General features: G+C 38.7%; 1 protein-coding gene across 1 annotated transcript; it reads right to left on the reverse strand.

Annotated features, from left to right (window-relative positions):
- Positions 1-12,243: 12,243 nt before the first annotated feature.
- On the reverse strand, positions 12,244-16,547 carry LOC131633896 (uncharacterized). The gene is made up of 4 exons (XM_058904570.1): positions 16,117-16,547; positions 15,227-15,405; positions 14,159-15,141; positions 12,244-12,318 (listed from the first exon to the last, which is right to left on the reverse strand). The coding sequence occupies exons 1-4, from the start codon at positions 16,545-16,547 to the stop codon at positions 12,244-12,246; spliced, it is 1,668 nt and encodes a 555-aa protein (XP_058760553.1).
- Between the last annotated feature and the right edge of the window lie 1,678 nt (positions 16,548-18,225).

Consider the following 18,225-nt stretch of genomic DNA (forward strand, 5'->3'; position numbering starts at 1 on the left):
TCACCAGGCGTGTATTGACCGCTAGAGATGTCGTGGTCTCATCCCCTTTATTTTGTCTAATGATTTGTATGTTTCTTGTTTTAAATTCAAAGTTTAAAATTTATGAGGAATAAGTTATTCTTTGCACTTGGTATTGAAATGACGAAAGACACAGTGTGAAAGGGAAAGTTTTTATTGATTATTGCCTTGAATTGGCGAATGTACAAAAGTATGGAAGAAAGAAAAAATGACAAATAGAAATGATATTAATACTGCTATCGCTCTTTTATTACCGAGGGCCCCAGTAATCCTTTGACTTCAGAAGTTGGTGATTGCACGACTTTTTATCCTTTATGAATCATTTTGGATCTGGTTCGGAATCTTGCCCCTGCTATGCGTAGTACTTCTTGACTGCATCTGAATTGATTGGATGCGGCAACTCCTCTCCATCCATGGTGGTGAGGACAAGTGCTCCTCCTGAGAATACTGTTTTGACGACGTATGGACCTTCATAGTTAGGTGTCCATTTTCCTCGGGCATCGAGTCGGGGTAGTAAGATCTTCTTGAGGACGAGATCTCCTTCTTTGTAAGTTCGAGGACGGACCTTTTTATCGAACGCCTTTTTCATCCTTTGCTGATAGAGTTGTCCGTGGCACAAAGCTGTCAGTCGCTTTTCTTCAATGAGATTCAGCTGATCAAAACGAGTTTTTACCTATTCCGATTCTTCTAACTTTGTATTAGCTAGGACTCTTAAAGAGGGAATCTCTACTTCGATGGGGATAACTGCTTCCATACCATATACCAAAGAGAAAGGAGTTGCCCCTGTGGATGTGCGCACTGAAGTTCTGTAACCATGTAGGGCGAAGGGAAGCTTTTCATGCCAATCCTTGTACGTCCTCACCATCTTTTGTATTATCTTTTTGATATTTTTGTTTGCGGCTTCAACGGCGCCATTCATCTAAGGCCTATTGTGGTGTTCGTTTTTTTTACCTCCCCGTTTCACTTGGGAGGACGGCACGCTAGACCCTTCACGCGAAATTCGGAAGGAGAATGCGCCCGTGGTGGGATGAATTTTATTTCAGTTCTTCCTATGATATCACACGAACTTTCTTATTTGTCCTACGAGTAGGAAAGGGGAAAAAAGATCTCAACTAAACCCTAGGAGTTTGCTAAGTGTGGGGATTCACCTAGACTAGAAATTCTGGAGTCCGGGAGGTCGGTTATACATAGGGAAGTGTTTAAACACCCTACATATCTGTAGTAGTCTACAGGAACCTTCTCTGTGTCTAAATGTGTTTGTGCTGCTAATGATTATTGGGAAAGTTTCTCCTTTGTATTAGGAGAAGGAATTGAATTGAATAAAAGAAAGACAGACAGACTGACCGACTATTTTTGGTATTTTATTAGCTCGCTGAGATTCCTTGTGAACCTCATGCCTACATATCCCTAATGGAAGTCAGAGCTTAATGTAGTTCGGGGAACTAATTGACTATTAATTATTTTTGGGTGCCTTGCTTAAAGCTCAAGGTTGAAGCTTGAATTAAATCTCTGTTTACAGTAAAGAGACATGAAGTCATCTTTATGGAGAGGTATTTCTACTATTCCACCACAAACATTTTAAAAGAGTGACAGAATAACTGAATTCATTTCATTCAAGAGGGGGACCTTACTTGTGTATGTGCAAGTATACCAGTCAAATGCCTCTTAAATGAAAGAAAGATGCTCATCCAAATTAGGGAAAGTTACCACATGTCTGGGTTTTACTTCCAGCTCATGCCTTTCAAAATCCTAAATGGGAGACTTGATTAAAATGAAATGTAATGTTTGTTTGTTTGAATGTGGTGAGATAGAGGAAAGATCTCTCTATAGAGATAAGCTATGTCTATCTACTGTATAAAAGATTTGATTTTTAGCTGGCTTGTATGAGGCCCAAGCTTGAGGCTTTTTGATTGATTGATTATTATTATGACTCTGGGAGAAAAACTCCACTGGGGATTAATTTACAAGGGATTTTTATGTTCTGTACAAAGCCCAGAATTGAGGCTGACTCTACTTAGGGAAAATCTATTTTGATGGGTTTTATTTGGTGTTCTGTACAAAGCCCAGAATTGAGGCTGACTCTAACTAGGGGAAATATTTATTTTCTGCCTTGTATGAAGCCCAAGGTTGTGGCGGACTCTTAAATAAACTGAGTATGGATGAATCTATGGGAAAAGATCCTAGATGTTAGGAATCTTTGACACACGACATATGGTTTATCTGCCTTGTACAAAGCCCAAGGTTGTGGCTACTGAATAATGAAGGACTCACTATGGGAGACTCTATTATCTGCCTTGTACAATGCCCAAGGTTGAGGCTGACTATTAACAGGGGAATTTATTGTTTTGGTGCCTTGTATGAAGCCCAAGGTTGAAGCTAACTGTTTTTGTTGGATTTTTGACTCTACTGAAGGATTTATTTATTAAAAGACTGATTTTTTTTGGAAGCTAACCCTTTCCAGGGATTTTGACTCAGCTGGAGACATTGTCTGTTAAAAGACTGATTTTTGTCATGTTTTTCGAGGCTGACCCTTTCCAGGGGTTTTGACTCTTTTGGGGAAATTATCTCCTAAGAGAAATGAATCTTTGGTTTTTGAAGAAGTGATTTTGGAGGCTAACCCTTTCCAGGGGTTTTTGTTAAGATGAAAGAAATGATTTTGGAGGCTAACCCTTTCCAGGGGTTTTTATTAAAATGAAAGAATGTGTGGAGGCTAACCCTTTCCAGGGGTTTTTGTTAAAATGAAATAATGAATGGAGGCTAACCCTTTCCAGGGGTTTTTGATTAAAATGATTGGCAGAAAGATTATCTAGTGAGACTTCTTGTTTAAAGCCCAAGATGAAGGCTGACACTTGCTGAGGATAAGCAAACATGGATCCTAGACTCTGCTAAGGAAGATTGATGAAGATAAAGGTGATAGAGACTGTCCATGTCTCTCATTCCAAAAGGTGTACTCAATGTAAAATTGAGACAAACTTAGCTTGTTTAAAGTCTGGTTTTAATTGGAAGAAAACTCACCAGGGTATGTTAAAAGGTGACTAAAGACCTGTTCCTATGTTTATAAGAAACCTGACGGGTCCTTGTATACAAGCTCAAGAGGAAGCTGGAAATGCTTTTAAGAAGCCTGTGGGTCCTTGTACAAAGCCCAAGAGGAGGCTATTCGAGGGTCATCGAGGGTCCTTGTTATAGCACAAGAGAAAGCTATGTGGTTTTGAACTTATTTTGGCTTTAAGCAAATGGGTAAGAGGTTTCACCGAGAATAATTCCTCTTTGGGTGGATGTGTCCTTTTTTTTTGGATTCTAAGGTTTTTGCCAAGATGTTTCACCGGGAATAATTCATCTTAGGGGTTGGAACTACAGATCTCTAATTAGGAAAGAGCCTTCACCGGGAAGACATTCTCAATCCTAGGTCATATTCCTATAATATATATATAGTTTAACTGTCCTAGGGTTTATACTCAAACGTAGTTCTAAACTAATATATGCACAGTTCTATATTTGACAGTAATTTAAATAAAGACTGTAAATGGAAAGCTTGTAAAGCCTAACCTGGATGGAGTGGAGGCCATTGAAGAAGTATGTACAGAGCCTCAACAGTAATTGGTGGATAACAGTTGAATATATATGATAAACAGTTAATGGTTTTTGAAAACAGAAGAAGTGAAGATGGACATAGGTCACATAGGTATCTGAAGAGTTTCACCGGGAATAATGCCCTTCAAATACCAGAAGAATGTTTTGAAAACAGAAAGAAGATTTTGAAAATACAGTTTTGAAAACAAGCTAAGAAGAGAAGAAGGTGTTGGGACTTACACTCTATTAGAGGCCCATTGAAAATGATTTACTGTTTATGAGAAACAGTTGAAAATGATTGAAATGATATAAGGTTTTGTTGTTTGAAAACCTTAATCATGTGTTTAATCAGAGATTGAAAACAGTTTTGAATATTGACAAAAGTCAACTTAATTAAGGCAAAGATGAAATCTATACCTAATTAAGACCTAAATAATTAGGGTTTTATCATAATATTATTCACCAAATAATTAGGTTAAAACAAAATAAAAATATATATTTTAAAGTATTTAAGAAAACATTTAAAACATACTATTTTAAACCTAATTAAAATACATGAAATAAATAATATTTTTATGCTTTTTTTGATTATTCATGAAATAGGTATATTAAATAATAAGTGTGTGAAAAATGAAGTGAAAATAACTTAATTTGATAGGTGAATTAATTGTGTGAAGTTTGTGAGAAAAATGAAAGAGAATGGGTGTTAAAAAAAATAGTTTGGCCCTTGGAGGATTTGCACCCACGCCCTCTAGGCCACACACTCAAAACAAACACCACTGAGCCAACGCGCGTGTGGTGATAGCAAGCTGACTTCATTGCAATTCATATATTGTTCAAGTGTATAGAAGCAAAAAAGAAAATAAAGTCAAAAGGTCTGAGGCGAGGGGGATTCGAACCCCAGACCTTGGGCATGAGGAGACTAAGAGCGCATGTGAGGCCACTAGGGCAAACGATGAATTCGTTTGTAAAACACAAACCATTCAAAATAAAATAAACTTGGCCCTCAGATTTGAAAATGGCGCCACCCTCCATCTTCGTCTTCAACCTCAAGCTCCAACATTTTTGAAATTCTAATTCTCTCAAATCTCAACCAATGGCCAAGGTGTAAACATGAAATTTGCTCTAAATTCACTCACGATTCTGAATATGTAACTAACATAAATTTATATTAACTATATCTAACTAATTTACCAGAAAACGTGAAGAACCCTAAAATTTAAAAATCCAATTAAATGGCTATACTTAAAGATAAATGAATGATGATAGAGGGTTTTCAATCCTCTGATGATGCTGAACAAGATAGAATCGAGCTTTATCACAAAGAGTGCTTAAATTAAAGAGGTGGAGTTCAGAAACTTACCTCTGAAAATGGAGGTCGTGAGGATGGTAGAGAGCACCTGAGCTTGTATGAATGATCCCAAAAGCTTCCTTGGGACTCAGTGATGCTAACTGAATGCTTATTGTAACTTCAATTCTCCTGAATTGCTATATGGACCTCCCTCGATTTGAGCTTCAAGTGGACATGGAGAGTGGTGATTCTTGAGTTACAGACGAGTTGCAGCCATCTGAACAGCTTCACTATGACCAGAGGAACGTGCCTGGATGCTTGGCTTTGTTGGAAACCTTCTGAATTGCTCTATGGACCTCCAACTGCAACAACTCCAAAGTGAGAGCAACAATGGCGTTCCTCCACTTACAGAAGTGATCCAGGTGCTTGGATCACCTCAAATGAACCCCTTTGAGATGTTAGAATGCTTACTTTCCAAAGATAAGCTCTGGTTAGAAGAAAACGATTCTTCTTGCCAAAGAACTTTGAAAAACCATAAGCATGAGAAGAGAAAGAGAAAGCAAGGAATATGGTTGCTTTGGTGTGTTTTTTGAATGAGAAAGAGTCCTCTATTTATAGGCAATTGATTCAGTACTGATTGAGAGAGTGAGCTTGCTTAATGAGGGAGTTTTGATTTCTTGGCCATGAAGAAATTCAAAGAATCTTCAAAATGCAATGATGGCAAAATCGAGCTAGCTCCCTATCTATTGATCTTATCTGGTCTTGGGGAAAATTTCTGATGCAGAGGAGTGTTCCAATTGGTTGGTGAGAAGATTCCTTGGGTGATTCATCAATTTGCCATAAATTCACAAATGTAATCATTACATAATCACATGTTCTTGTTTTTAGAATCTTCTTCAATTCTTATGTCATGGTAAAAATGAATGCATGGCATGTTTGCAGATGTGTTATGGGTCATGTAGCATCCATAAGAGAGGTCATTTGCACAAAATTACAAAGTTTCAAATTGTACATGACCTATAATTTTACTTCATGAGGCCAACTTTGAACAAGCATAACTCTTAGCTCAAAATGAATTTGGAGAAGGTTGAACACAATTTGGAAAGCCCTAAACATCTAATTCAAATCATTAGTTTATGGTTCCTTCAGAATCCTTTGGCAAATTTGTGAAAAATGAGGCCAAAGTTGGAAGAAAACTAGGTTAAAAACACTTAGAAAATTTTCTAAGTGTTTATGACCTAAAACTTCAAAATTCCCAAATCTCTTAAATGATTGATCTTTTGAAAAAAGTTCCATTGTAAGATGTTGTTTTATTTTGCAAGATCTACAACTTTCATGTTGGAAGTTTTTTGAGTTGTGTAAGTGAAATTTTGAGTTCCCACAATGCCCTCAAAAACCCTAATTCCCGACTTTTTGCTCCTTGAAGATTCTTCTTGAATTTCTTTGGTCAAATGACTTTAATATCCATATATTGATGATATTGATCTTTGAAAGTCATGGTTTGACCAAAAATCTTAAAAGTCAAAGGTGAACCCATACAGTTGACTTTTTCCTAATAAAGTGAAAATTTGGACTTTTATGTAGAATCAAGATCTTCTCCTCAAATGAGTGATGTAAATGGGTTATATTGAGGTAGTAGAGGTTCTTGAATCATGTCTTGAGTTTTGGATCCATGCCCTGATTAAAAGTCAACTATCCAGATGAATTAGGTTAAAAACCCTAATTGTCGACCAGATGAAATTGGTGACTGTGGATCTTGAATTGAGGTGTGATGCCCAGTAGATCTTATTGTATGGATCATTTGAATATGATTGAAGTCTTTAATAGATGTCCTGGAGCTTTTTAGGGTTTCCCAAAGGTGATCCCTGATTTCAGTCCTTGATAGGCTCAAAAACCCTAGTCTGGTGACCTGAGTAAACATGTACTCAGATGACTGGGTGTCTAATCAATCATAGGTGAAAAAATGAAGCTCTTGAGTCCTATGATTATGTTAGAGACTAATCCTTCTACTGATTGATCCTTTGCCTGAGTTTTCTTGTCTTTGAACATCCTTGATTAAATGCCAAATGAAGAAGTGACTGCTCTGGGTACTTGCTTTGACCTGATGAAAATCCTGAAGATATGTCATCTCAGGGGGGTCAAAAATTAGGGTATGACACCTATATGGTGAAGAATTATGGTGTTCAATTTTGAATTCTTCGCACAGCTCCTTCATCATATTATTGTTCAAGTTCGACCCATTGTCAGTGATGATCCTACTTGGGATCCCATATCGGCATATGAGATTATGTTTGATGAACCGGGTAACCACTTGTCTTGTTACATTAGTGTAGGAAGCAGCCTCAACCCACTTGGTGAAATAGTCGATGGCAACCAATATGAATCGGTGTCCATTAGAGGCTTTGGGTTCGATCATTCCTATCATATCAATCCCCCACATTGCAAACGGCCATGGTGAACTTAGCATATTCAATGGATTTGGCGGTACGTGTACTTTGTCGGCGTATATTTGGCATTTATGACATGTCCTTGCATATTGGAAGCAATCAGCCTCCATCGTCAACCAGTAGTACCCTGCTCTTAATATCTTTCTTGCCATTGAGTGTCCATTTGCATGAGTTCCAAAGGTTCCTTCATGGACCTCTTTGATGATTTCTTTGGCCTCATTCTTATCCATACATCTTAGTAACACCGAATCGTAGTTTCGCTTGTATAAGACGTTACCATTTAGGAAGAACTTAGATGCCAACCTCCTTAGTGTCTTCTTGTCAATTGTGGAGGCGTTCTCTGGGTATTCTTGTTTCTCCAAGTATTTCCTAATATCGTGGTACCAAGGCTTGTTATCGGGTTATTCTTCGATCGTAAGGCAATAGGCTGGTTCGTCAAAGTGTCTGATCGTTATCCGAGGTTCGTGATTTGGCCAAGTTACTTTAAACATAGAGGAGAGTGTCGCCAATGCGTCGGCCATTTGATTTTCCTCCCTCGGGATGTGATTAAAAGTGATGGTCTCAAATTCAGCCATTAGTTCCAGTATGAGGTTTCGGTATGGAATTAGCTTTGCATCTCGCGTATCCCATTCCTTATCGACTTGGTGGATTACCTACGCTGAATCCCCATATACCTCGAGTAATTTAATCCGTAGATCGATCGTAGCTTCTAACCCCAATATGCACGCTTCGTATTCTGCAATATTGTTAGTACAGTCGAAACATAATCTCGCCGTGAAGGGTATGTGACGATTGTCAGGAGATGTCAAGACTGCCCCTATGCCATGTCCTAGTGCGTTTGAGGCTCCATCGAACATGAGCGTCCACACTAATCCTAGTTCGGGTCCTTCTTCGGGTCCAGGTATTTCATAGTCTCTTACTAGCATAATGTCCTCATCAGGAAAGTCGAACTTCATAGACTGATATTCTTCGATGGGCTGATGAGCTAGATGTTCTTCCAGTACACTCCCTTTTATTGCCTTTTGCGTGACATATTGAATGTCGTATTCTGACAGCAGCATTTGCCATCTAGCGATTCTTCCTGTGAGAGCCTGTTTTTCGAACACATATTTCAGAGGATCCATCCTCGATATTAACCATGTGGAATGGTTCAGCATATATTGCCTTAGAAGTTTGGAGGCCCATGCTAGGGCACAACATGTCTTTTCCAACGGTGAATATCGAGATTCGCAATCGGTGAATTTCTTGCTAAGATAGTAAATAGCGTGTTCTTTCCTGCCAGTTTTGTCTTGCTGCCCCAGTACACATCCCATAGACCCTTCGAGGACAATGAGGTACATGATCAAAGGTCTTCCTGATAAGGGAGGCACTAGTATCGGCGGCTCTTGTAAATAACGTTTTATGGTTTCGAAAGCTACTTGACAATCGTCGTTCCACTTGATTGGTTGATCTTTTCTTAGTAATTTGAATATGGGCTCGCATTGACAGTTAAGTGCGAGATGAACCTTGAGATGTAATTCAAACGACCTAAGAAACCACGAACCTCTTTTTCTGTTCTTGGAACGGGCATTTCTTGTATGGCCTTCACTTTGTCGGGATCTACCTCTATGCCTCGTTGGCTTACTATGAATCCCAACAGCTTTCCTGATCTCACACCAAATGTACACTTGTTCGGATTCAACCTTAGCTTGAACTTCTTTAAGCGTTTGAATAACTTTTGCAAGTGCGTAATGTGTTCCTCTTCAGTACGGGACTTAGCGATCATGTCGTCCACATATACTTCGACTTCCTTGTGGATCATATTATGGAACAGCGTGACCATCGCTCGTTAATACGTTGCCCCGGCATTTCGCAATCCAAAAGGCATCACCTTGTAACAGAAAGTACCCCAAGATGTCATGAAGGTGGTTTTCTCCATGTCTTCGGGATCCATTTTGATCTGATTATACCCAGAAAATCCATCCATGAATGAGAATACCGAAGCTTGTGCGGTATTGTCCACTAGTATGTCTATGTGTGGTAATGGAAAGTCGTCCTTTGGGCTTCCCTTGTTCAGATCTCTGTAATCAACACACATGTGCACCTTCCCACCCTTCTTAGGAACTGGCACTATATTGGCGATCCATGGTGGATATTCAACCACGGCAAGGAAACCTGCGTCAAACTGCTTGAGTACCTCTTCTCGGATCTTATTATCCATGTCGGGTCGAACTCTTCTGCGCTTTTGTCTGACAGGTGTACAACCCTCTTTGAGTGGTAGCCTATGTACGACGATGTCTGTATCCAAGCCAGGCATGTCGCGGTATGACCAAGCGAATATTTCTACATTGTCATGGAGGAGTTTGACCAGCGTTGCTTTTACATCCTCGTTCAGTGTTGCCCCAATCTTGATTTCCTTGGGTTCTTTATCGGTGCCCAAGTTTATGATTTCAATGGCTTCTTGAGGAGGGAGCATGCTTTTGGATTCTCTGTCCATCAGCCTTGACAATTCTTCCGGAAGTCCATCGTCTTCCTCATCCCCTTCCTCAGACTGATTAGCGAGAGCCTCGAGTTTATATTGAGTTTCAGCAGTATTATTATCGGTGATGTTAGAAGGTGATCTGCACATGTTTATGTTTGGTTTTTAGTATGCAATTATGATTGTGCTTTTGTTTTATGCAAGAATGTTATTTGTCATTTTAGGAAAATAAATGCAAGAACGAGACGGTGTTTTCAATACCAAATGCAAACAACAATTTTATTAATAAACTCAAACTTTGAAAGTAAAAATGGGGCCCTTACAAACCAACTCTATGCTTCGGGCGAGGCATGAGCGACATTGTTTTTTTTTATTAATTGAAAGGGAAATAAAACACACGACAAAACAAATTACTTTGAAACATAAACTATCTCTGGTATCTCCAGGCTTGTCCAATTTTGTAGTTGTTCTCCTGGTCTGATCATTCGGATGAAGTTGGATGTACCCTCCATGCTAGATATCATGGATACATGCTCATATCCGCATGTGATAAAAGTTTGCGGGATCGGAGGGAATCGTTGCTCTTCCTTTGCAGCCTTCTTTGTTGGTTGGTATCCTAACCCCAGACGATCCTTCTTCTCTTGAACTTCTGGAACTTTTCCCCAGCCTTCCATTTTCAGGTCTTGCAGGTCTCTCCAGGATGTCACCGCCCTTCGTATCTTCTCTACCGATAGTGTGACAGCGGTTGCTATCTCTAGTGCTTGGAAAGAGGTTTCCAACGCCCTTTCTCCAGCCTCGATGTATCGGTATGAGTCCAGATTGCTAACAAATATACCCTCCTCCCCATTGACGGTCACTATAGAGTTCCCATCCATAAACTTTACTTTTTGATGTAGAGTAGAGGTAACTGCCCCAACAGCATGAATCCAAGGACGTCCCAATAAGCAGGTGTCATACCCCAAAATTTGCCCACATTTTTCAAAATTGAAAACTATTTCAAAAATTGGGTTTTATAAAAATCTTGGGTTTATTCACACTGACATCCTGAATTTTATAAATATTCGATTTAAAGTCTATTTTAAAATATAGTAGTTTACTCTTAAAATTGCTTATATTTTAGTAAATAGAAAAATGGCTGATGCTTCATACACTTTCAATTGGTTTTTTATTTCAAATAATTAACATAGCACAATTGGTAAAAAGGAGAGACTTGCATATAGAAGGTCATGGGTACGAATCCTGCTGGGTGCATTTTATTAGTTTTTTAACTATTTTTAATCTTTTTTGCATCTGGACGAACCTGGACACAAGTACAGCCAGGTTCTCAATCTTGGTCATCAAGGAAGGTCCATGGGCCTTTGGGTTGGATCATTTCCTTTTTAGGATCGGTTTTGACCTAATTCCACTCTATAAATAGAGCCCTCCACATTCACAGTTTTCACCAACAATTTTCTAATCCTGATCAACAATTCCAACAATGTCTAACTCTTTCTCATTCATAATTCCATAAACCTTTTTCACAGTCTTTCAAAAAACAAATTTCTTTTTTTCAAAATTCTCTTTGGCCAATGATTAATCTATGAGGCCTTCCCGGTTTTAAAATTTTTTTCTCAAACTTTTGGCCGATGATTAAAACTTTCAATATGAGGCCCTCTTTCATTTTAATTAGTTTTTGACCATATGATGATTTTTGATGGTAATTTATTTTAAAATTATATTATCATATTAATTTTTCTTTTTTAAGAGGTTCACGTACAAACCCACTTTATGAATTCTTTGTTACACAATATTTCTAACCCGTCCTTTTTTAGTCAACCTTTTTAGAATCAAGAAACTTTCTAATCCTTTTTGCGAGCCTAGACTATCTTTTCCTGAAAACTAAAACTACACTAATTTGTCATTACCAACCTAACATTTTCTTACAAAATCATCACCACTGTAAATATCATCATCACGGTAAATTAACAACATTAGACCAAGACCTTTTCAATTAATTTGCCAAAGACACATCAATTAATATTCAGCCCAAAAACCTTCACAAACCAATCTCTAACAAATCATTAATCAGATTCAAGCAATAACAAAACTAATCGAAGTTGAATTAAACCGCCGTCGTCGTGACTATGGTTGTGTCTTTCACTAATTCTTTTTTTGTTGTTTTGCCAATTTGTCTACAGGTTTTAGACAGAAGCAACAAGTAATAATTGGGGAAGAAGAAGAAGGGCGTCCCGTGTCGATTAACCCACAGACGCTATTGAAGCAACACCGACGCCGGCTAACAACTCCGATCCAAGGCAAACCGCGCACTCCCTCTGCGAATCCGACCACCGCGACCTCCATCGGACCGGCACCATGACTTTCATCGAACCGCCGCCGCTCCGCCATTGACAACGACAGCCCCATGATCTCCACGCTGCATAGAGCCCATTCGTCCATGTTCATTGCAGCAAGAAGCACCATCACGGCATCACCACTGCAAAACTCTCAGACGCGTCCCAATCGCGCAGCCCTTCAACAGACCCACACGAAGCAATCTGCAAATCGAGCACCTCAAGGCATCAACTGATACAAGATTCCTTCTTCGACCATACCAAAGCTTCGTTATCGGTAATGTCTTCTGATACATGACTCACTCTTGATGTTAATTGTTAGTTTCTGTTGTGAATTTTGCTTGGACGAAATTGAAAACAGGAATATTTTGTGGATTGATTTATAGAAAGTAGAGTTGAAATCAGAAAAGAACAGAATGAAAAGCTGGACAGAGGAGAACGTGAATGAGGATGGGGAAGACTCATTTGCACCTTTAGGGTTTTGTGATTCAATTCAAGGGATTTGGGCTTGGCCCAATCCGAATTTCCTTTACACCCACTGGTTTCCAATTACACCCCACCTGGGATTCATTTTTATTTTGGGCTTAGATTTTGGCCCATCCGAATTATATGTCACCACCCTCTATTTGCTTTTCTCTTGAACCCAACACGTTCGTTTATTTTCTTTTTGCTATTTTCATTTCATATTTTATTTTAATTATTAGTTTTGTTTTTTTTATTCATGAAAATATAAGAATTAGATTTAATTAGACTTCTTTTCTGTGAATATTAAAAACACACCAAAAATATTTAGTTTCTCTTTAAAGTTTAATATCTCTTGTTAACTTTTTATTAATAATTGACGATATGGTTCTTCATGCACCATTGTCTATACCCGTGACTAACATTTTCATGTTTTTTTTTGTGTGAGGTGTCATTATCATTGAGGCTCTGGACTATTATGGACATTCACCTGTTGTATATCTCCATTTATTTTATTATTTTCCCGCATAATATCATTATGTAAATGTAAAAGCCTTGTAATAGTTTAAGCTAGGATTTTACTTTCCCGCAAAGTTTTATTATGTAATCCCCTCCCCGAAGCCATGTAATAGTTTAGTGCTTTACTTTCCGCTTTTACTTTCCGCACCACTTAACTGCTTAGATGTATACTAATAGGATTGTATGGAAAGATAATAAATGAACATAGCTCACAAACTCAGGATTAAATAATTGAAAACAACACACTCATTTTCTTGTTCACACACTCACCTCTAGGGTACGCCCCTCTTGGTTGCCTTTCGAAATAAGGTCGTGTCCCTCGAATATAGAGGTACCAATAGCAAACGCCCCTCGATTCAAGAATCATCAAAGATCATGGTCCCTCGATGACCCTCGATGTTGCCTACGAATACATGATCTAGTCCCTCGATTGCTGCCTACGAAAAAGAGATGATTTGTCCCTTCGAATTTGCTAAAGGTACCTCTATCATGTTGCCTTCAACGACCTTGATGACCCTTCGATTGTCCCGAACGTCCAATCAATAGGACTACCTACCCTAAATGGTAAGGATAGCCCTATCCCTTTCTTAGAAGGATAAAAAGCATAGAAAAAGACTAATTTAGGGTAGTGCTCTTAATATGCCTAGCTCGATTAAAAACATCTTTTCAATACTCTTTCAAAAACTAAGGCTACGCATTTACGCTAAAGTCCTTATGTCCCTTTTCAATTCAAAACAAAAAAAGCAAATATGAGCTAAGCAAACTAAGAGCCCGTAGATAACTACGGATGAAAAGGGTGCTTGCACCTTCCCTTTTCATAACTTACCCCCCGAGCCCGTTTTCTTTCAAAAAGGTCTTTTTCTGTACTTTTTACCTTTCCTAACATTGGACAAAATAAAAGTCGGTGGCGACTCATGCTCACCGCAACATTGTTGCATATTAAAAATAAAAGTCAGTTCACCGTGTTACAGCAGGTATAAGCAGGTTCAATCTCCATTACTTGGAAATTGATGCATAATGTATGGGGACCAACTACTACAGGGAGGTCTACTTCTCCAAATACCGGACTTTGTGATCCATCGAAGGCCTTGACTACCAGACGACTTGGTCTAACTAACAGACCCTCCAAGGCTATCTTGTCGAGAGTGGCTTTTGGCATCACGTTTAATGACGACCCTGTGTCAATCAGAACTTTGGATAGATGAGCTTTCCCACATTGGATGGAGATGTGCAAGGCTTTGTTATGTTCTTTCCCTTGTGGGGGTAGCTCATGATCATTGAAGCTTAAACATGCCCCAGCGGTAAGATTAGCCACCATTCCATCAAATTGATTTACAGTGATGTCTTTAGTTACGTGGGTGGCGTTCAAGATTTTCATCAAGGCGTCTCGATGTTTTTCTGAATGTACTAACAACGAGAGGAGTGATATTTTGGACGGAGTTTGGTGCAACTGGTCCACCACTCTATAATCACTTTTCTTGATTAGTGCTAAAAACTCTTCAGCATTTTTGTTAGCAGTCTCTTTGTCCTTGGATGTGCCTTCTTCGGACGGGACCATAGTAGCTTGATTACTTGCTTGTGCTAAGTTCTCATTTGGTTTCGCAGTATTGAATATGCGACCACTACGAGTCATGCCCCCAGGCCCAATGATGTTTGTCACGTCCGTATTAGCGCTAGCATTATATTCCCAAGGGACCGCTTTCATTTTGTCCACCGAATATGGATCTCTGACTGGGATGATCCTAGCGTGTACTTGTGTGGGTATCAGCAATGGTGATTTGGCGCATGGGATGATTAATGTCTTCCTTGCCCCTGAACTAGGTATTATTAACGGCTCATTCCTCTCTATCATGGCCACATATTCCTCCTCGAGGTATTCTTTCAACTGAATTACTCCTTGGTCCACAAGTTTTTGCAGAGTGCCTTTAAAAGCCTCGTTATGTTCTAGGATGAACCCCCTTGCTAGTAGATACCTCTTAAGGGCATCTATGGGAGAGCTCCGTTGCTGAACTAACTCTTGCTTAGTAACGACCTCGATTGCATTGACTGTGCCATCATGATGAGGCATGGGATTTGTTTTCACATTAGGTTTGTCAAAGGCGATTGCCCCTGACTCTATCAAATCCTGAACCTTGTGTCTGAAAGCCCAACTCTTTTCCAATGTGTGTCCGGGGGAACCTGGGTGAAGCTTTTCCGGGAAGCGGAGGTGGCATAGGCCTGAGCTCTACCAATGACTTGCTCAGCAAGTATTTTAGTATTTCACTTCTGGAAGTAGGCAAAGGATCGAATTTCCTTGGAGGACCTTGGAACCTGTTTTGTTGAGGTGGGAATGACATAGGAGGTCTCGATTCTTGGTGTACCACTGCGTTGGTCTCCCCTTCCTTCTTTTTAGCGAAGGTTGAGGTGGGCCTCTTTGAGTGATAAGAGTTAGATGATGCTCCTTGTATCTTTCCATCTTTGATTCCGTCTTCAATTCTTTCTCCAATGACCACTAGATCTGAGAATCCTGAGGATGCACTTCCGATCATCTTATCGTAGTATGGTCCTTGTAGAGTTCTCATAAACATGTCAACCAGCTCCTTTTCTAGCAACGGAGGTTGGACTCGAGATGCCATTTCTCGCCATCTTTGGGCGTATTCCTTGAATGATTCTTCTTTTTTTTGGGACAAATTTTGTAATTGCATCCGATTGGGTGCCATGTCCAGATTGTACTTGTATTGCTTTAGGAATGTATTAGCAAGGTCATTCCAGCTTCGGATATGTGTCTTTTCCAATTGCATGTACCATTCAACATATGCCCCACTTAGACTGTCTTGGAAGAAATGCATCATTAGCTTTTGGTCATTGGCATAAGCAACCATCTTCCTGACGTACATGCGTAAATGACTCCTTGGGCACGTAAGTCCTTTGTACTTTTCAAAGTTGGGTATCTTGAACTTAGGAGGAATAGTCAAATCCGGAACCAAGCTCATTTCATAGGTATCCACATCAAAGAAGTCATATCCTTCTACTGCTTTCAACCTTTCTTCTAACGCTTTGATCTGTCCACTATTTCTAGCACTTTCTTCAGAATCAGATTGAGTTTGCTTATGCTGGGGTTCCTGATTTGTTTCATCCACTTCCCCATATTGTAAATCCACGTAATCTTCATCCTTAGGTGGATTGTTAGCAGGGATGGCTTCTCCCTCTTCATGGATTCTGGTAACTCTCTTAGAGGAGTGAGCATTTGATTTACGAGCGTCGAAGCCCTGAACAAATCCTAACAGCGGGTTGTCATCATTCGGTATTTCTTCATACTGATTCCGACCTTCCCTAGCCATTTCCTGTTCATCCCTGATGTCCTTCATGAAACTCAACATCTGAGCCATTCCTCCCTTAATCTCATCTACAGTACCTTTCAACTGAGTTACTTCTTCGCGAAGGGCGGCTTGATTCTGTTCTAGTTGTTCCATAGCTTTCTTCCTCTGAGCACGGGTTTGGTAGGGTGGTATGATTTCTTGGTTGCCTTCTCTAATGGTGTGACTGAAGATAAAGATAGTTTTTTTCTTTTAATGCTTTGAAAATAAATTATGGTATGCATGATATGAATGTTGAACTTATGCTATGTTCATGTCTTATCCACATTATTATAGTATATATATATATATATATATATATATATATATATATATATATATATATATATATATATATATATTCTTTCTCTTTTTTTTATATTCCCTAGCCATTTCCTGTTCATCCCTGATGTCCTTCATGAAACTCAACATCTGAGCCATTCCTCCCTTAATCTCATCTACAGTACCTTTCAACTGAGTTACTTCTTCGCGAAGGGCGGCTTGATTCTGTTCTAGTTGTTCCATAGCTTTCTTCCTCTGAGCACGGGTTTGGTATGGTGGTATGATTTCTTGGTTGCCTTCTCTAATGGTGTGACTGAAGATAAAGATAGCTTTTTTCTTTTAATGCTTTGAAAATAAATTATGGTATGCATGATATGAATGTTGAACTTATGCTATGTTCATGTCTTATCCACATTATTATAGTATATATATATATATATATATATATATATATATATATATATATATATATATATTCTTTCTCTTTTTTTTATATTCTCTTCTTTTTCTTTTCTTTTTTTTTTTTATAATTATTTGGTGAATATCATAGGAACGATAAGAGTAACGGAAAAGAAACACACTTTATTAAAAGGAAATACTACTCCATTGTTGGTTCACAAATAGAAATTGAAATTGGAAATTAAAATACTTAATGATAAAAAATGCAACAAGGAAAATAGAATAAAACTAAGAACGCCTTTGGATGTCTTCTTTGAACTTGTCCACCATGTCTCTACAAAGCTCCATGAACTCCTTGACTTCTTTAGGAAGGATAACAAGAGATGATTCCTCCTTTGCCAAACTCTTTGGAATGTCTTGTATTAAATCATTACACAAGAAGACTAGCTTATCTTAATTATCACGGCATTTTTCGTAGTCTTCGAGCATCTTAGGAACCATGCTTACATGTTCATATGCCGTAGAAACAATTGTGTATTGTCTCTGTGGACCTCCGTTTTTTTGGGCCATACCTCTGAGCGGGAGAGATACGTGAACTGACTCTTTTTTATCGCTTATGCTTTCGCATTTTTGAAAATTCACAGAGTCGCCACCGACCTTTTATTTTATCCAATTAAGGAAAGGTTTATAAAAGAAACAGAAAAAAGACCTTTAAGAAATTCTGGGTAAGGGGGTAGGTTATACAAAGGGAAGGTGTTAGCACCCTTTGTATCCATGGTTATCCATGGGCTCTTAAGTTTGCTTAGCTCACTTGTTTTTCGATTAGTTTTCAATTGCTTTAGAATGCTCATATGTGGTTTCAAATACCTTTGTAAATTGAATTTGTAATGATCCTTGTGCGGATGTATACAAAATGTTTGTTTATCTTTCGAAAGATGTTTTGAAAAGAACGTTAACTTTGTAATGATCCGTGTTTGGATGTATACAAAGTATTGTCTTTTTGGAAAGTTTTGTTTTGAAAAACAACAGTGTATGAGAATTTTGTTTGTTTTGATTTGAGCAAGCAAACTAGGAGGTCTACCCTGAGTTGTAAGGTCTTTATCCTTATTTCCTT

This window comes from Vicia villosa, unplaced genomic scaffold, assembly GCF_029867415.1.
Source record: "Vicia villosa cultivar HV-30 ecotype Madison, WI unplaced genomic scaffold, Vvil1.0 ctg.001188F_1_1, whole genome shotgun sequence".
Classification (NCBI taxonomy): Eukaryota; Viridiplantae; Streptophyta; class Magnoliopsida; order Fabales; family Fabaceae; genus Vicia; species Vicia villosa.